The 20,515-nt window shown below is 46.1% G+C and overlaps 1 protein-coding gene across 2 annotated transcripts in view; it reads right to left on the bottom strand.

Moving 5' to 3' along the window:
* TOX3 (TOX high mobility group box family member 3) overlaps window positions 1-15,092 on the bottom strand; it is a 103,265-nt gene extending 88,173 nt beyond the window's left edge. For both annotated transcript variants that reach the window (XM_084755859.1, XM_084755860.1), the window contains exon 1: window positions 14,614-15,092. In XM_084755859.1, coding sequence (XP_084611985.1) covers window positions 14,614-14,700 — 87 coding nt within the window. In that variant the 5' untranslated portion in view covers window positions 14,701-15,092. The remainder of the gene's footprint in view (window positions 1-14,613) is intronic.
* Between the last annotated feature and the right edge of the window lie 5,423 nt (window positions 15,093-20,515).

The following is a 20,515-nucleotide window of genomic DNA, read 5'->3' as shown; positions in this document are numbered from 1 at the left end:
TGACATTAAACAAACATGTTTCAGCTGCACTTGTAGGCGCTTCAACTATTTACCTGCATGCTTGAATTTCAAAAAGCGGGGGGGGGGGGGGGGGGGGCTACTTTTAAGAATCAAAGCAAAGAAAAGTAAAATCAGGAATCTAATAAAAAGTGCTGGAGAGATGGCTCGGCGGTAAAGACTCTTGTTCTTACAGTGGACCCGAGTTTGGTTCCCAGCACACACGTGGTGGCTCATAACCATCCATAACCCCAGTTCCAGGGAATCTGACTCCATCTTCAGACTTGTGACGGTAGCAGGTACACACATGGTGCACATATATGACATTCAGGCAGAGCACGCCTATACGTGAAAAATAAATTGATTTTTTTTAAAAAGAGAAACTGATCAAATCTAAACAGGTGGCCAATAGCAAAGTGTCACCTAGCACCCTGAACAGCTATTTCATAGGTCTCCTGTTTGATTCCAACTGCTCAGCAGCCAAGTAAAGAGAGGAATAAAAATGTCAAGGATTATACACCCCTAAGACAAAACAAAGTGAAACCTCTTCAGATCCCCCTGTTAAAAAGTCTTCTAGGAAGAGTCTCTGTTGAGTCATCCTAAGGACTTGAAGAGATACAGTGAGCCACATTCTAAACCAAGCAATGAAGGAGGTTCAAGAGCTTAGTTCACACAAATTCCCTCAAGGCAAAAGTGAACCCTGACCAGGGCACAGTAATACAGGGCTCACCATTGGTAGTGGCAGTTCTAGAGTCTGGCAGAAGCGCCTCACTGAATTGGTTATCTGGACAAGAGGACACAACACATCTTCGCACCACTGCGATTTCTTGAAACAGACGTTTGAAAACTAAGTAAATACATAAGGTCTGAGCAGCATAGGTGTTGAGATGACCATTTCTGAGAAGAAACTGGAGGACACAGATTCTGAGGCAATAACTGCATGATGGCATAATTTATCACCAGAGGGGGGAAAAAGGTTCTCAGAACATCGAATTTCGGTGGATTGGAGATTCTATTTGGTGGCTATAACTCAACCAATAAAATCTCATTTGTTATCAAATCTCCTTAACAATGCTGACCTAACCTCATCCCTCCTAAATTTCCTCTCAGCGCCTAGATGTCACTCTGTCATTCTCTAGATCTTTAGCACCCATCCCTTTCTGTCTTCTCATTAGCCTAACAGATTCCCTTCATCTTGACCTGAGGTCCCTCTGCTTTGTCCGCACCTTGAACTTCCCCAAGCTCCACCCTCGCAGGCATGCAGGCTTGAGTGAGCACAGGCAGCAGGGGGAATGCTGACCACAGCCACCTGCCATCTTGTGTTTCCTGGAAGCTCTAGCGTTTTCACAGTACCTGAAGAAGAGAAGCCAGATGTCCAAAGCAGTGTTGTCATGACCACGGTGCTTTCTATAAATCTATGGTTGAGAAGCCATAAAAAGCCAGCCAGCAGCTCCTGGTACATGATTTGTCATCACTAACAATCAGAAACTTACAACAAAGTCAGGAATGGAGAAGGCATTTGAAAAAGCATTACTGCAGACAGAGCAAGGATATTTAGCCACCAAGAAAGTTACTTTCTGTAAACAACTGGGCTTGCAGGCAGAAGGAAAACAGCTATTTCAAATTAATATTTTAAAACAATCAGCATGTCTGAGCAAGGTGGAACATTATATAGGCAATCCTAGCTTGTGGTGCTGTGATGACATTAACAGTGACTAGGATTCAGGCAGGTAAGAAAATTCGCCAGCTACTTGCTAAGGAATTTGAGAGACTGGCTTACTCTAATAAGATTGCTATTAAACACGAAACATCTTCGACGCCAAGTTGAAAACACAGCAGTTCACTCTGTTGGCCAATGTTCCCTGTAGCTAATACGCATACTGGATTAACAAAAGTGGTACTTAAGTCAGTGCTTACAAACACCGTAGTTATAAACGGACTAAATAATTATCACACAGCATAGCAATGTAGGGTTGCCATATGCAACAGGGTGGCCAGTAATCCACCGTGGAAAGGTGTTGGCTTATTCAATACCACAGATGGGGGGGGGGGGCGCGAGGGGTGCAACTGAAAAGGAAGTGTTGCAGCGAACCAATGCAGCACCAAAAGTGTTTCTAGAATAATGACAGCCGAGACTATCCTTGTGAGGGTTAGATGACAAGTGTAACACAGATTTGGCTGGAGGGAAAGAAGGGGGGAGGAAGAGAGGAAGGAGGAAGGAAGCAGGGAAGATAGGTGCGTGAATGAGTGTACCGGGAGTCAGAGAGGAATAGGAGGCCATGTCAGAGATACAGAGCTGAGACTTGAAGTAGACTGCAGAAGGGTCATAGTTCTGCATACCTTTGTAGCCGTGCCCTTGCACAGAGTAATTCTGTCTCTCTGTCAGTCATAAACAAAACCATCTCCTCTCCCCTGGAATCTTGGGCTAGCCCAGGGACTCACTCTGGCCCACGGAATATGATAGAGGGTGTTACGTGACATTTCTCAGGCAGGCTTTATATAGTCCATGCTTTCTCAAGAAGCTACCATGAGCCCAAAGCATCATACTGTGGTAGGGGACAGCATGGCAGAAAATCAAGGTCCCCAAGATGACAGCCAGCTGCCCTCCAGAGGCAAGGTGTCCTGGCAATCCTATAGTGATTACACAGAAGAAAGCCCAGAGGAAAAGAAAAGCTCCCCTGCTGAGATCGCTGACCTACAGAACCGTAAACCAGAGTATGCTTAGAAATGGTTTGTTGGACTGGAGAGATGGCTCAGAGGTTAAGAGCACAGTCTGTTCTTCCAAAGGTCCTAAGTTCAATTCCCAGAAGCCACATGGTGGCTCACAACTATCTTCAATGAGATCTTGTGCCCTCTTCTGGTGTGCAGGCACACATGTGGACAGAATATGGTATAAATTTTTTTTAATTTTTTAAAGAAATGCTTTGTTACACAGCCACAGCTAACTAATACAAACATCAGAACTGGGCCAACAACAGGCACAAAATAAGATCCCTACAAAAAGTTTTGTGGATTTGTTTGGTTTTTTTTTATATATATATTACAAAAGACAAATAAAAACAAAGCCAAGTTTGAGAGGAACCATCACAGTCTCTGGGAAGATGAGAAAAATCAGTAGACAGGTGACAGAGAAGCAACCATCAGAAGCATCCAGATATACAACAGCAGGATCTAGGAATGTGGGAAGAAGGGGAGACACAGAGGGCCAAGGACAGACACAGAGTGTCCCCCGCTATCACACATAGAATGCTGGGACTTAGAGTACTAGGTTCCCTGGAAGTGGCATTCCACGTCCTTGCAGGAGTAAGGAATTTGACATGGCGGTGAGAGCTCACTGAAGGAGATGGTTCCACCAGTAACTTGGTGAAGAAGAGAAGGGGTCCACGGTGGGCGGGTAGACGTAATGAGAGGAGTCTGGGTGGGACTCCAGGTAAAGACTGCTTGTGTGAACAACTATTCAGAGAAAAGACGTCAGAGAGGGAGCCAGCAGAGCTGGTTGGGTAGAAACCAGGGCAACCAACACATCCTGCATCAAGGTGAAGGGAAAGGACCCGTGGATTAAAAAAGATGAAGGGACTTTCGGGTCTGGAGGCTTCTGGAGAAAGAGATGCTTGGCAGGTATATGATGAGAGTCAGTAGCAAACTGGGTTTGATCAACATTTTTCCTACATTTAGGCCTCAAAGACATCGAGTGGAAAGGGGTTCCAGCTCAAACCTTTGTCACCTACGCTGGGACTTGAGACACAGCACTATAAAACTTAGAAGATATATTTTGAAAGGAAGAGCTAGTGTGGGCCTGAAATTAAAATGAGGAGGACATAATGATTTGCGGTGTCTGCAAAGAAAAACATAAATCGTTGGGTATTTTAAGCAGGTCCAAGATAAAATGTCCCAACTGAAGAAAGGACTAAACAGTCATTCATCTTGGCACAGGGCATCCCTCACCAAAGGCTTTCTAAGAAGGAAATGGCCACAGAAACGTGCATAAAAACTAGACCACTGCACACAATCTCAACTTAGAAAATAGACCCAAGGAGTAGTAGGTCTAGGACCTCACCAGGAACTCTTGCCCACATACCTCCTAATCCCCATGTCTCCTCATGCACTTACTCCATCCAGAGTAATGGATGGGGGTGTTTAGCTTGGCCCCATAGCCAGCTGCAGGACAGATGAGTGCCTGGGAAATCTATTCGTCACAGGGGGCATCTAACTCAGTCTGGCCAGTGAGCTATGAGCAAAGCCCTTGTACAGCAGCTTCTGACCTCCTTTGGCCTCCTCCCACCTGTTGGCCTGACCATTGGTAGCTCAACCTTGAACTAGGAATACAAGACTCCCATTGGCTAGAGCACCCTGGTTCTCCAGCGTGCACGAAGCCTTGGAACACCCCTGGGCTACTTCCTTCTAGACTTGATCAGGGAAGTAAAGGTTTAGCTCACTTAAACCGTCACTACACAGGTTTTCCTTTTGCTCTTTGGTTGTTCTATATACCATGCAAGATGAATCCTGATGCATTCTCCTCATGGCCTGCACGGAGGTTGCCCTCTCATTGGTCATTTCTTGGCCAGGCTGGATAAAGATCAGTTCCTCCCATCCCTGTGCTTGATTTGTTGCTACCTCAGCAAGATCTACCATCAAGTCCCTTGCTCTGTTCCTGCCATGAACGCATAAAATGGTAATCTAGAAAATTATAACTAAGATCTGAATGTAAAAGCTCTGAAGGAAATCACTGAGTGTCTAGCATGTGGTGAGTCCAACACATGTATAGTCAAAGATTAGACTATAGCCATATTTGTTCAACAGCATTTTTATGTGTATCCTTTTCATGCCTTGTCATTTTCTTAAGCATGCCAAGCGCGGTTCACAAATCCCAACTTTAAGGGGTTCAAATCCAGTGGGAGGAAGTAAACCAGAATAAACAGCAACGCAAGTGACAAGGCTACACATTTGGAATAAAATTATACAGACTAACTGGGGTCCTAACCAGGGGCATGGGGACAGTGTATTTTAGATACTAGGGTATTCTCAGGTCATCAGGCCACACTAGAAGGTGACATTTGGGCACCAAGGGGTTGATGAAGTGAAGATCTGTGAGGAAATGGTTCTAGACACAGCACGATGGGTTGAGGGCTGGTGCGGTAGGGACACAGAAAGCAAGGAGTAAGGGGAAGCAGGGAGACAGAATTAGGCAAGGGTATGGCCTTGCCAATCAGTGCTCACACCACATCAATGTCCATCCCTCTACCTGTCTTTGGGGGTATCTCTTCCTCCTTCCCTATCATCTTTTCTACTCAAACATATGTACAAACGAGCAACACAAAGCCAGCTATCTTCCTTTTCCTCTCGGTGGTTAGCAAGCCTTCGTGTAAGGCTGAGCTCCCCTTTAACCCTCCACACCAACCCACTGCGCACTATCACTTAACAGCACTCCCACAGGTCCGCATTCTCCCCCGTTTTTCCTCAGACATTCCCAGATGCTGCCTTGAAAACATCTTCTCATTAGTGTCCCCGTCAAGTTACATGCACGCCCATAAACACATATGCATATACGCATGTGAGTGTTCTCAGACACATGCACATATACGCCCTTCACTCTATTACTACCTACTAAATGGAAGCTTGGGCCCTTCACCAGACATCCTAGCCCTCGACAGCCTTGTCTTAACAAACCACACCTCACACTCCAGGAAGATAAGAATCCATCTCCATACTAATCATCCTGTGGGGCCAACCTATGCAAGCTTCTGAAAGGACTTTTGCCCGTGTTTATGTTCAGGCAACACATCCTACCTAGGATTCTCTCATCCTCTCCTCTTCTCTAAACTCGTATTTTACCCACTTACCTGCTCTAAGCCTGAGAGCCCCCATGAGCTCTCTCCCACCTCACTGCACAGTGCCTGTAGAACCTTCTTCCTCCTTGTGCTCCCAGGGCTCCTTTATGAACACCATCAACCTAGAACCTCCGTCTTACAAATACCTACACACACACACACACACACACATACACACACACACACACACACACACACACGTGCTTCATTAACACCTCCCCCAGCTAAACTAGAGACCTCTAGAAGGGAAGCCACATCTAATCTCTGCTCATAGCAAGAAGTTTATACCTAATACAAATAGCCAGTGTGTGTGTGTGTGTGTGTGTGTGTGTGTGTGTGTGTGTGTATTAAATAAGCACAGGCCCATTCTCGTTTCCAGAAAGAACGATCATCAACAGAGAGATGAAAATCCTCGGAAGCCTTCCCGTACCTCCAGCATCATGTGGGATGGCATGTACACAGACGCTTATTTCTACCCTACCTATACTCGATTCCTATCTTGTGATAGCAGCACTTAGCTTTTTCTCACCAGAATCAGGAAGGCTCCCCCAACTCTTCAACCATGATCTCTAGGGCAACCATGATAAGTGAGTCCCCTCCTGAGATAGCACATAACCATGGGCCTTGGGCCAGAGTCTATGGAAGGAGACTTGCTCTCATCAGGAGCCACTGATGGACATCTTCACACTACCTGAAATCAGACCAGCTGACTTTAAAAGCCAAAGAGATGAAGGCAGAAGTAATAAGAAAATCTTTGGTAAGGGCTGGAGAGATGGCTCAGTGGTTAAGAGCACTGTCTGCTCTTCTAGAGGACCTGAGTTCAATTCCCAGCAACCACATGGTGGCTCACAACCATCTGTAGTGAGATCTGGTGTCCGCTTCTGGTGTGCAGGAGTACATGCAGATAAAACACTCATATACAATAAATAAATAAATAAATAAACCTTTAAAAAAAATCTTGGTGTCCTTTCAGACGCTGGATCTAGCTATGCCTGAAACCTGACTTACAATCCCAGCTATCTTAACTCAGTTGGCTGACTTTCTCTCACTTGCAACCCAAAGCATTTTTAAATAATGTAATTATTTTAATCATGTCTCCACTAAACATTTTTACTAGAATTTTTTTAAAAATAAGCCAAACAAAAACAGCAAGTTCTTCATTAAAGAAGCAGACACATGGGGCGAGGGGCGGGGGCTGGGGGTGGGGGGTGGGGTTATGGGGGGGGTGGGCGGCAGAGAACTGCTGGACCTAGTCTCTAATGGGTCAGATTTTCTAGATTTTGCTCCCATCCTTCTTCTCTACAAGGAAAACAACTTCTAGAAAAGGGCACGTGTATTGTAAAGGTTCACAAGACTCCTCAGCATTTGGACCTCTGTTCTTTTCTTACTTCCTACAAGAGTTTTAAGGAAACTACAGGATCTATATCATTTGAGAACAAATCCTTCGCCCACTACAAACCCGCTGCAGGAGTCGGCAGGGAAGCCTCACACTCTAATACAGTTACTTATTCTAAATCGATTTTAAATCAGCTTGAAAAATCGCACACACCTCCCCCCATCATCATCCTTAGTACAATTCTTCCACATAAACAATTTTCCTCATAAAGACACTGGAATAGAAGGGCCCAGCTTCAGATCTAGCTAGCCCCTCTCAAAGTGTAAGGCTACATTACTCAAGTATGTGAAACCCCAGTGTGTCTTGATACTGACCTATTTGTTTAATTTCTGGATTATCAGAACATTCAAATCATTCTTTAATAAGCAGAGCAAAATTAAATTAGGATTAAGGAGCATGCCTCTAATACCTGATATGTCTTACATAATCATGGAATACACTTTAAGAGACCACGGCCTCCCTGAGGAAAGATTAAGGACACAAACCTAGGAAACAAAATGATCTACCACCCCAGGAGAAGATTAAAAATATCAGAAGCTCAGGGACACCTTGAATAGAAGCCTCTACTATTTACTTTTACGTATAATTTTTGTTCCTTTTCTAAGTGACCCTAATGTATCTTCAAAAAATATTTGAATTTATAAGCATACTGAACAAAAATTGCTTCGCTTTAACAACCAGTTTGAAAGTGATTCTGAGACACTTAAAAACACTGTTTCTATCTCATAGCAGTCCAATGTAAAAGTACACCTCTTACTCAGAAGAAAATGAAATGTCTTCCTTCATAAATGGCTGGTAGTAGTTTATGTTACCTCAAATTGTACATCACTTCCAACGACTAATAACTACTTAAAAGTGTTTCCTCCCAAATAACTACCAAAGGTATAAGGATGGGTCAGCACGCTGACAGAAAGCCTGTAACTAGTCTATTTTTCCCCACAATTATTATAGTAAAGAATTGGCTAGGTTCCAGATATAAGTGAGTGTATACCATTTGACTCTTTCTGCTTCTGGGTTAACTCACTCATCATAATCATTTCTAGTTCAATCCATTTGTCCACAAATTCCGGGTGGATCTGGGCCCAGGGGTCCTGCGCAAACTATGGTACCAACCAAGGACAATATGTGCAGTAAACTTCGAACCTCTACCCAGATCTACCCAATGAACAGGACATTCTTCACAGTTGAGTGGAGAGTGAGGTCTGACTTCCACACGAACTCTAGTGCCCCATATTTGACCATGGCCCCTGGATGGGGAGGCCTGGTGGCACTCAGAGGAAGGATAGCAGGCTACCAGGAAGAGACTTGATACTCTATGAACATATACAGGGGGAGAAGGTCCCCTTCAGTCACAGTCATAGGCGAAGGGAGTAAGGGGAAAATGGGAGGGGGGAGGAATGGGAAGATACAAGGGATGGGATAACAATTGAGATGTAATATGAATAAATTAAAAAATATATTAAAAAGCATTAAAAAAAAAAAGAATTGGCTCAGTGGGCAAAGGTGTTTGTCACACAAGCCTGATGACCTATGTTCCTTACTTGGGTCTCACATGGTTAAGGGAGCAAATCAACTCTCACAAGTTGTCCTCTGTTCACAACATGGACATGCACGCACACACACACACACACACACACACACACACACACACACACACACACACTTTTCTAAATTATGAATTTGGTAGGATTTCCAAATAAGCATATCTCCACACGGTACTTTCTAAATGGCAAATGGCAGCCTCACTAACTGAAAGGTTGTGTTTAAAAAAAAAAAAAAAAAGAAGAAGAAGTTTATCAGCTCTCCAGTAAGGGCTATCTTCTACTGCCTGCCTTACTCTGGAAGACATCAACTCTTGTTTCCTTCACTTTCTGCGCTATTACAAAGATTCCAGTTTTGGTTCCTGGCTCCCAACTCCTTCTTGAACCCCCAACACATGTGTTGGCGGGAATGTTCCACCAGAATATATGACATCAGCGTTATCTTTCCTTTAAAACTAGCCTATGAATCAGAATCTCTAGGAGTAAAGTCCAAAAGTTTGCAGTCTAACAAGTTGCCCAGGTGATTCTCATGTGTGGAAAGACTGAGAAATAGCGCTCCATAAATGGTCATGACCCCCCCCCCCCCCCGACCTCCCCACCCTCCACTCCCGCACCCATCACCTCTCCCACCTGAAACCAAGCAACACACTTGGTCTGTAACTTCTCCAGTGACAGTGACCTTATTTCACTTAGTTTCTGGATGATGCCTTGCTTGGTTGATGGCATCTCCTTGTAACTGAGAGCCTTCCAACTCCAAGCCTCCCAACACCTGAGAGGAATACCGAGGGCCAGCGGAGCCCAGCAGGAAGTAGAGAAGCTCACAGACTGTGTTCGACACATGTGACCCTCAGAAGTGCTTCCAGAAGATGCCTCGTCACAGACTCGGTGTTACCAAATTTGTGACTATTTTTTTTTTTCTCTTTTTTGAGACAGGGTCTCTCTGTGGTAGCCTTGGCTGTCCTAGATTTGCTTTGTAGACCAGGCTGGCCTCGAACTCAAAGCAATCCGCCTGCCTCTGCCTCCTGAGTGCTAGGATTAAAGGCACTATATTTATATGCAAATGTTCTTAGAAACCGTCTACTATTGAGGGTGTTTTATTTATTTATTTATTTACTTACTTACTTATTTTAAATACTGTGGTGATTAAATAAAGTAACTCCTCAAGTGGACTCAGCTTCCAGCTGTGTCTGTGCCCTGAAAGAGATGGCACAGACACAGCAACATACCTTGAACTCTGCGGCCACAGACATCCATTGGCTTAACCTACAATGCCTCAGATTGATTTTCTTTGCTTAACTATGCGCTTGTCCCTACTGAGCACAGGGTTCAGTTCAGCACCCCACTATTTGGAGTGACCAAACGGAGAGTGTGTAGACCTCTAGTTTGTGACCGCTGGGCTACTTTACTCCTTCGTCACCATAGGCCAGACAGCTTGGACTGCAAATTTCTCAATGGCTTGTAAAAATATTTAAAGTTGTGTACGTGTGTAGAGGGGGAGGGGGAGCATGGTATGTAGACATAATTAAATGTCTACAAAATATATACGCATGTCAACTGATCAACATGAACCTAGCCACACTGTCATACGGCATGAAATTCAGGGCATGGCTGGGGTTAAGGTCTGATACGATGGAGAGGGCTTCCCAGACCAACTTCCATTCTGCCCAAAGTCTAGTCAACGTACAGCTATCACAATGCCCAGGTCTTTGACCGTGTACACTCTAGTACTACACAGATCACATTTGTTGGACAGAGGGGTAAAAATGCCCCCATGTAATTGAACATAAACTACAAATGACTTACAAAAAAAAAAATCTTTGAGTGCCATTCCACTTAGGAATCTGTCTAAGACCAGCGTTGCAAAGCAACATGAAAATAGATTTTGAAGCTCCCATGCGATTATTTTAGTTATTCAACTCACTGTCAACTTTTAATAACTATGGATATTTCACGTGAGAATCCAGATTATTATTATTTTCAGAAGAGAACTGAAAAATGTGGGTGTACAGGGCCCAAATATTGCCATGGTGATAATACACGAGCAAATGCTGAGCTAAGTCTACGCCTTTAAATGGGTGGTGCTTTCTGCTTGGCTACAAACCCTGTCCTCCTGCAAGTCAGCTGCCCTGTCCTCTGCTGCCCTGTCCTCTGCTGCCTGTCCCTACGGATCGCTGAGTGTATCACCACTGCTAGGGAATCTTTACAAAACCTAGTCCTCTCCCATAATAGGGCTTCAACATCTCATTTTAAGACCTGTCATGGCGGGATATGGAAATATCGCAATGTGTTCTCAGAAATTCAACAGCCTCGCACTCTGGATGCTAGAAATGAAGTGACTAACTTCACGTGTGGGTAAGATATTGATCTAGGAAATATCCATCCAAAAACCCCCCCCTCGATAACTCTACCATTTGAAAACATGGTCCCCAGGAAGAGACACAGGAACAAATTAGCCTTTCAAGCCTGCCAAGGTAGAGGCCCAATAAGATGGAATCATAGGATAAACAACAGAAGGTCCTAAATAAGATGATCACATAAAAATGAGAAAGTAAGGCTTAGGGCTGAGGCCTTAATCTGCCTATATGTAAGAAGGTAATAACCCTATTTTGAAAAGGAAAGAAAAAGCCAAAAGTATTAAGCAAATCGCTTACTGTGTGATTTTTTTTTTTAACCTCACACCCATGTTAGATGCATGATCTTATTTTGGGACAGCACACTTAAAGCAACTTCATTGTAATTGATATTTTATGCATTATTTTCCTGCTGGTAAAATAACAACTGAACCCAAGGGGGAATTCCAGATTTGTCAGTGGGTCGCCAACTCACTTGAACAGCAATAATGACTTTTTTTTTCCTTTTTTTTTTGAAATACAGATTTTTTAGTTCAATTTGCTAGTCACATCATAAGAAAGAAATTTTCAAACAGTGGATCGAAATTAAAATGGAAATTAGTCCTTAGAAAATAGACACAGCTTTAAGTTTATACATCAGTGGCTGACTCATGAATTATTAACTGATTTTAATGATCCTGGCTATATTTTATTTGAAGTTATTCTCCTACTTGCAGTGACTTCTGAACCTCCAAACTCTTTCATCCATTTTCTATAGACAGTATACTTCCATGAGTGATGACATTTAAAAAAAAAAAGGACCCATATACTCACAGAATGTAGAGATAATACACTCACATATAATTTATACAAAGGACTCTGGTCATTTGTTAAAAGGAGAGTGAATGGAACCCTATTATTCACGGTTTGTAAATAAATGTTAAGATAAACGCGAGCATTCCCCTTGTGAAACCCCGGCACCGAGAGTTCAGTTCCTTCTCAAGTTTCCCAGATGGTCATTAAAACAAGAAAAGGCAGAAACATACTTTTTTTTTTTTTGTAATCCATCATTTCTCACGCAAAGAGATAATACAAGTCTTGGAAAGCCAGGCCTTAAGAGAGATGAATAATTCCAGGTACTTTCAGATGAAAGAAACGCATGTCTTTGGATGCTGTTTTACGCCGTCAATAAATCTACCCTGAGCGGCAACAAGCTCCACTCGAGATGCAAGTTAGCTATGAAGCAAACGCAGTAAACCTTTAATTAGCGCCTGCTGATCTGTTCTCACAAAGTTAATACTTCCTCTTCTGTTATATTCTCCGTACAAAGATAAATTGCTGGGGGAAAAACTGTGTCGTTCTCCCCCCCCCCCCACTGCAGAAATTAAGAATATAGAAACACTATATTTGTACCGTGGCTCGGGTCTAAAGGTACTTACATCTTTACCTGCAAACAATTAAAGGCGGACACACCTTAGAATGAGTACAATTTGACTCCTCCCAATGCTTAGTGCTGATCCCAACTTTTACAAGTTGGGTCCCCACAGCCTTTCCTACCATCACACTGTTGATTTACCAAGAACATTTCAGGGTCATCAAAGGACTCAGAGAGGGGGCACCAAATGCTCCCCCACCCCACCCTTGCCCCCCCCTAAAGTTGATGGGGCATCTAGACAAATACTGTCTGATTTCAACTTTACATAGGGTCACTGAAAGAAGCTTCTGGGTTTAAATAGACTCAAAATAACCCTTCTCAGAAAATGAAAGGAGATACACACAAAACACCCACAATTTCCTCAGTCCCTTGAAGCCCTCAGGAGCTCAGTGAGCAGGGATCTGCCATGCATGGCAGCGACTGGCTTAATACAATAGGTTTCTATCTGCATGTCATTCGAGTGTTGCTGATCTTAAATCAGAGAAAGAAGTAGTTACAGTAGACCAAGGTAATGGCTTCCAAAAATAAGAGCATGCCCAGTTTACAGAAGGGCTGCATAGGCGGGCTGAGCTCCAAGGAGACAAGTAATACCCCTCCGGAACAATTAGGCGGATTCTCAGAAACACCACATACTTAATTAGGCTGCCTAAGTCCCTGACTGAGCGTACATGGGGGACTTTTTAAAGCATTTAATAACCTGAGTAAATCCAAAATCAGACGACAGGAACCGATCCTTTACTCCGCCTTCAGCCTTCCTTCGGCCTCTTCTTGCCTTGCTTTTGACGCTTAAGGCATTCATTGCAGATTTTAGAGTATAAATAGGCACCACCACCGCTGGACTAAAATCACTCCATCCTATAGTTACTGGAAGGGCCCCCGAGTGCCTGGTTCAGGGCTGCCCACCATGCCAGTGAGACTCCAATGATCTTTTGCAAACTTTAGCCCCGAAGTTGGGAAGGGACTGTAAACAATAAGGAATAATAAGACCTTCATCAGCCGACGGACTCCAGACACAATCCCTCCTCTTCCTGCTATTTACTCATTAGTTTTGTATTGCACCTTTCTTTCAGCTGCCTCGGTATTTCCTCCTCCGTTATCCAAGCAATCATAAACAAACTAGGATTTGAAAGAAAAGTCGGAGAGGAGGGAGGAGCAGGGGAGAAGGGGGAAAGAAAAACACATTGAAAACGCGCAGGGCCCTCTCTCTGAATCTCGCCCTCTCGGCGTCTCAGAGCTCTGTGTGGTGGGGGCATCAGGAAAGAGAGACAACCCGGCCCCGGGAAGCCCACTGACTGCGTCCGAGGTCCGCCTATGGCCACCTGAATCGCTAGCTCCTGTAAGTTAGTGCGGCAAGAGGTGTGGAAGACGGGGTGGCCTGGGGCATGGTGTGGAGCTACAACTCTGAGCCCCATGAAAGAAAAAGAAAAAAAAAAAAAACACTTAACCTGCCCCCGCAAAAAAAAATAAAAAATAAAAAATAAAATAAAATAAGAGCAGCCACTTGCGCTAACTCCAGAGAGACCTTCCTCTGGTAGACCAAAACACCCTAGGGTGAGGGAAATAAGAGGCACCTGCTTGGGTCCTACAACTTAAGGCTTCCAAGACCCAGACCCGGGACGGGCACTCTGTAAAGTTTGTTCCTCGTTTTCCGGGAGCATCTGGGACGAGTTCCTGACTGGGTGGGTGAGGTGAGATAGGCTACAGGGAGGAGGACGAGATCTGGACCCCCTACGTAGCGTGCCCCCCCTCCCCATGTACACACATAGTAGGGGTGCTGCGATCGTGTTTACCAATAACATCAACAAAGAATCACACAGGAGTCTCAGCTCAGTCCCGGGACTGCGCTTCACACAGCTTTGGGGGAGCGGGGGAGGGGACCAGGAGGGCAGAGGGAGCGCCAGCAGAGGGACAAAAAGGTGGGTAGGAAGGAGAGCGAAAGAGAAGACTAGTAGAGTTGGTCAGAGACGAAGGCGCACCGAGAAACCAGAGGGTGGGAAGGAAAGATAGGAAAGAAAGTGCAGCATGCTAGGAGGGACGCGGGAAGCGCCCGGGATAGAGAGGTGGCCCCCGCCCCCGGCCCGGTCACCTTGCTGTAGCCGTAGTACCCCAGGCACTGCGCGAAGTCCAGGCTGGCGGGGTCCCCGGCCGCCGCGGGGTAAAACCTCACATCCATGCCGGGGCCGGGGGCTTGGGGCCGGGGCTGGAGCTCGCCGAGGCCGCTACCCGCCTCCTCGCGGCCGCACGATCCACCCTCAGGGACGCCCGGCCGGGGGCGCCCGGGAACAGCGCGCGGCCCGTGGGGCTAGAGAGACGTCGCGCGGGGGCCGCCGACGAGCCCGGGAGCTTCGGCCGCGGCACACAAAGGCGCGGCCACGCGAGCCGCGGGAGAGCGGGAGGCAGCTCGGGGAACGCGCCCCACCGGGGCACGGAAGCTGGCTGCGCGCGGGCCGGGCGCCCGGGGCGCGGGGCGCAGCGCGGGGGGCCCGGGGCGGCTGGCGAGCTCAGGTGCGCGGCGAAGCTGGGACGGCGGCGGCGGCAGCGGCGGCGGCTGGCCCCGCTCCTCCTCCCCGGGCGGACTGAGCGGAGGAGCCGCTGAGACAAGGGGCCCGGCCCCTCCCCTGCCGCTCCCCCTCCTGCCGCCGCCGGTCCCCTCCCCGCGCTGCCGCCGCTCCGCCCCTCCCACCGCGGGCAGCTGGCGCGCCGCCCGCCCCGCCGGTGCGCTCGGCCGCCGACCGCCTCCGGGCTCGCGCCCCGCCCTGTGCCCCGTGCAGCCGGGACCACCGCGCGCCCCTATCCCGGCCCCTCTCCGTTCCACCCCTTCCCTCTCCGGTCCTCTTTGTCCCCGCGGCCTCACCGCTCTCCTCGCTCCCCGGCCTCTCTCGGCCGCCCCACCGCTGCCAGCACAGCCCCTCCTCGAGTCCCGCAGTACTCCTATGCTACCCTCGCTTCCCTAGGTCCCAGCATCCCAAAGCTGTCCACTCCGGACCCAGTCCCAATTCTTGCTGATGGGGACCTGTCTCCCAGCTCCTTTACCCTACCTACCCTTCTGCCCGGGAGTCCCTGGTGTAGTTCCAGCCCGGAAAACTAACCTGTGCAAGTGGCTCCTGGGAGCCAGCACTCGGGACCCCATGTATTTTCCAGAAGGAGTGTTAGGGGCTGACCTTTCACAGGTAGGCAGACTTGAAGCTTCCCAAGTTAAGCCTCAAGTCTGGTCTCTTTGTATTTTCTTTACTCTTGTTTGTTTTTGAAAGGCATTTAAGTAACTGGATCTAGGCAATCGCCCGTTGCTCTCCAAGAGAAAATGTCCCTCTTTTCCTTAAAGGTTCTGGGTGATTAACTTGCCCACGCTGCACCCACCCACCCCTCTTTATTTCTTTCTCTTTCTTTAATCTACATTTCTCCCTCCTCCCGCTCCCACCCCTCCACCACCACCACCACCACCCTTTGGCTTTATTGCTCTGAGTTAATTTGAAAGTTTGGCCTTCAGCCTTGGCGGTAGAAAAAGGGAGCGGTGAGAGCTCCCTTTCCAGGCTCAGTTATCTGCGGGACTACTTTGGACTAGAAGAAAAAGGTATTAAACTATTTCCAGGGACAGTCTCTAACGGTGTGGTCTCTGGATCACTTCGCTGGCCCGGGGGCCTGAACTTTTCTAGGCACGCACCGGTTTCTGTATGGTCTTAGCTTGCGACACCTGTGTGTGTACCTTCGCTCAATACTGTATGTACTTCAGGAACCAAGCTTCAGCTAGGTGAAGTGTGTGTGTGTGTGTGTGTGTGTGTGTGTGTGTGTGTGTGTGTGTGTGTGTGTGTGTGTGTACGTACGCTTAGCAGAAATTTGTCAGAGGACTGCCTGAGAGAACCATGTATGTGTGTTCAGGGAAGGAACAACTCCCCACATTGTCACTGGGTTAACTCTGATTCCCCCCCCCCCCCCCACCTTCTGAAAAAGCTCTAGTCTCCTCTCCCGAGTCTCCATTTAACGTTGACAACCCAGCGGCGCTCCCTAATGGCCCAGCGGGTTGCACAAATTGGCAGTGTGCTGAGATATTATCAGGACAACACCCCATTGAGTAAGTTCTTGAAATGCAGAAGTAGAGGCCCTTTCTCTGGGCCACTGGGCGCCTGTGGCCTTTCCACCAATCAGAGCTGGAGGTTGCAGTGGCCACCTGTTGTCCCGAAAGAGAAACGTCTTTTAAGTTTCGCTGTGAGTAACAATGGCGGCAAAGTGCAGGGTCTGACCAAGGGAGAGAAGCCAACTGCTGACTCAGGGTATTGAAAAAAAATTGTTTTCTCCTACCACGCACCCCTTAAAGGGAGCAAGCACAGCATCAAAGGCCAGGAAGATGAGCTTGTCTCTACACACTGTTACCCTCGCTCACCTTACATTAGGTGTGTCACACAGCTGGAACAATCTGAGCTTAATTACAGGGGAAGAAGTAACAATGAACAATCAAAGTTACAGAGAGGGAAAACCTGAAGTTGTCATCAGACCTCCAGGATCAGGCACACAAACACTGCAGCAGAAATCCTGCTAGCTGCAGGTTCTGGGATTACATGTGCTGGGGTGCAGCACCCACAGAAACTTGGAGAACCTTGCCCCAAGAGGCTCTGGAATTTAGGGAATGCCTGCCCATATCCCACACCACTCTTGCCCACTGTTTTAGAAACTATTCCCATGAAGCCTCTGCCTGTCATGTCTGCCTTTGAGAGGATACAATACTCACAAGTCTGCATAGTTTGATAGTTTAGGGTGAGAGGTAAACAGAAGTGTGAGTATTGGGGGGAAGGGGAGGGGTGGATGGGACGATGGGATCCGAGATGTGCTTTGAGGCATCAGAGTGAGAAGTCCAGGGGGTCTTTTTGGAAGTCTGTGCACTTGACCGTTGCAGTCTGTCTCTATGTGTCCAGCAACTGTCTTTGAGCACCCAGTATATGCCAGCCTCTGTTTACACACTTGTGTATAAGAAAGAAAAGCCCCAACAGGACTCAAAAGAGAAAGCTATTAGAAGGGACTACGTGTTGGACTACATAAACACACACACACACACACACACACACACACACACATACACACATCTTGTCTCATTCAACCACCCCAAGAGATCCTGTCATGTTACAGCTATCGTGGAGTATTTTAAATGGAGGGTCAAAGGGTGAGGTGGTGAGCATAGCAAGAAGCTCAGTATTTTCAAGAGCAGCAGACGATGCTTGGTGCACTCTTTGCAGTAGATAAGAGGACGTTTACAAGGAAGCTGGGGGTGGGGAAGAAGATTGCGCACTTAACTGTTGGAACATTCTTTACAGGGAATCTGGCTACGGTGGGATTCAAGGCCACGCAAGACCTCTGACTTGAGTAACATTCCATGAAGGGAACTATACCTTAGGCATCCAGATGCCTTAGGGCTTTTGTGCACAGGAGCACTAAAGTTATACTAGGCTTCATTTAGAACTGATCTGATTAAACTCTCCGTTGCACTGTGTGAGTAATGGCACCTCATTTTAGAAGTTTCAGGGGATGTCAATAAGACCCGCCCATGAAGAACTCTGAGTATTGAGGACAGTTGTGACGTGATTATATTCAAGGATATCTGCTTTCCAGTCTGTCGGAATTTTCCTTTCCGCATCCCATACCAAAGGCTCCCACTACTTGGTTAGCCTTGAACCCGAGGAAGCTTCTTCAAAAAACGTCACCTTCAGTGGGATCAGAGTTCATGCTGGTTAGTGCTAACACTATTGGGAAGGGAGGCAGAGGGCTGGAGGGCAGGACGGTTCAGTTGGCAAAGCACTCACCTTGCAAGCCTGAGGACCTGCCTTCAGTCCTCAGAGCCCACAAGAAAAAGTTGGGCACTGTAGCACAAGCTTGTAATAAGAGGGCTAGGGAGGTAGAGACAAGATCTTGGGGCTTACTGACCAGCCAGTCTAACCTAATGGGTGACCTGCAGTCCAGGGAGAAACCCTGTCAGAAAAAAAAAAAAAAAAAAAAAAAAAAAAGAGGAGCTGACCTTTCTGAGACACCCAAGGTCTGATTTCCATACAGATACACATATTACCCCCCACACAAACACACATGAAAATACACATCCCTGAACAAATACACATACTTTTTTTTAAAGTGACAGTAGAGGAATTCCTTATAAAGCCAAAATATAAGTTCTGAGTGTAAAGAAACTCCGTGCAGTGGGTAAAGTTGGGGGGAGGGAAATCTATGATTGAGTCATCATTATTAGTTTGTTTGATGTCTGTGTTCATCCAAGAACATCCTTGTAAATTTTTTTAAAGGAAATAATAAGTAAATGTTACAAAGTATGAAAGCTACTTTAAATCTTTACAGAATTCTGAACGGTTTTTTTTTCCTCTACTTTCTGTGGCCTCAAGTTAATCAAGGACCTGAGAGGATTGTGTTAAACCAAAACCTGCTGGACAATGTAACTGGGGGGGGGGGGGGAATCTGACTTTTAGGAAATTCTGAAAGCCATGTAAGCCAGATGAGACAGACACTATTAAATATTATATATGGCTTAGTTCTCTTGCATTTGGGTGATGAAAAGTCCTATCCAAATATTATGATCCTTGTTTGCAGTATGTAATGTAGCCAAATTAACGGCAGCTCCAAATGGAAATTAACAAGGCCAGAGCTTCTCAAGTTCCTCTTCGATTACCATAGTAACAGCTAACGTGTTATGAGGGCAAATGTCTGGTGCTTGGTTTTGTATCTGAGCTGGGCGTCACATCATGAAGCCAGTGTACACAGCCAGCCTGGATCCTTCATACATGGCCACGAAATTGAAGTTTCCTGTCAGAGAATCAGCATGTCACATTTGTAGTTGGAATCACATGCAAACAGGGTCAGACTGGCTGGCCAGCATTCTCACAATGGCTAACATGTGCAAGGGTGAAGGGACATGTGAGTTACAGATTGTTAGCGCAATACCCCAAGTAAAACTAGTCAACAGGCAAGGGTTTCACAGGGAAATGTTGCCTGGGAGAAACCTCCGGGGTCGGGGGTGGGGGGGAGCAGATTTTAGTTTCAGTTTTTAATAAATCCTAACTGCCAGTCTAGAAATGCAAATTTCTTTCATATTTTTACTACAGTTAAAGACGTAGAAACATGGGCAGATATAAAAAAGTAAACCTTTCCTTCATAATAAATATATACTCAGTTGTGTCCGTGAGGTTGGTTACTTCTTGCATTAGTAAAACAAATTTGTTCATATTTGTCTCTGTACAGGAGATCCAGGAAGAGGCCACAAAACTAGTCTCCCATTGATTAATACTTTTACTAAGAATAGATTCACCGGTAGGTTCTGAAAGACTGTAATTATGGACCTGTAACTCCAGAAACCTAGTAGCTAAGGGTTCTGAGCTAAGAATTAATTCCTGCATCAAGTATTTGCTTGTAGTCTAAATAGTTCTTCAATGAAGCGATTTTAAAAGCCAATACACTCAATGCAATCAGGAGGTGTGCAATTTTCAGTGTGTCTGCCTTTAAAAAAAAAAAAATCCTGTATTCACAGAAATCCTAAGCTGTTGTCCTGCATGTTTTCTGCAACATATTCTATTTTTTCTGAAGAGAAAGAATGACCTCTTTTGCAGGAACAATTTTCAGAGACATCGTGTTTATCAAACGGTTTCTCTGTTTTCATAAAAACAATTTATTTTCACTGAACTCTTCAAGATAAGCATCAAAGCCAGGAAGAATGCACAATGAAGTTTATAATTACGCTCCAGAAACAAATGCTAGGTAGTTTTTATTTTGTTCAAGTGAAAAAGGTTTCCTTTTTTTTTTTTTTTCTTTCCCCTCAAAAAGACAAAGGTAGTGGTGGCTAGCAAGGAGGCTTCCACAGGAGTGGGAATGGGGAAACTCAGCCAGTTTACAGCAGGAGGCCCCAACAGGGCTGCCCACAAAGCCCAGCTAAACAATGAAGGCTGAAGACCCAGTACTTTCTCTGAAAATAGTCGAGGGTGGGGGGTGGGGGGGTCAGTCCAGAT

The sequence above is a fragment of the Acomys minous genome (assembly GCF_964271855.1).
Source record: "Acomys minous genome assembly, chromosome: 14".
Taxonomy (NCBI): domain Eukaryota; kingdom Metazoa; phylum Chordata; class Mammalia; order Rodentia; family Muridae; genus Acomys; species Acomys minous.
This window is presented reverse-complemented; position numbering and strand designations above follow the sequence as displayed.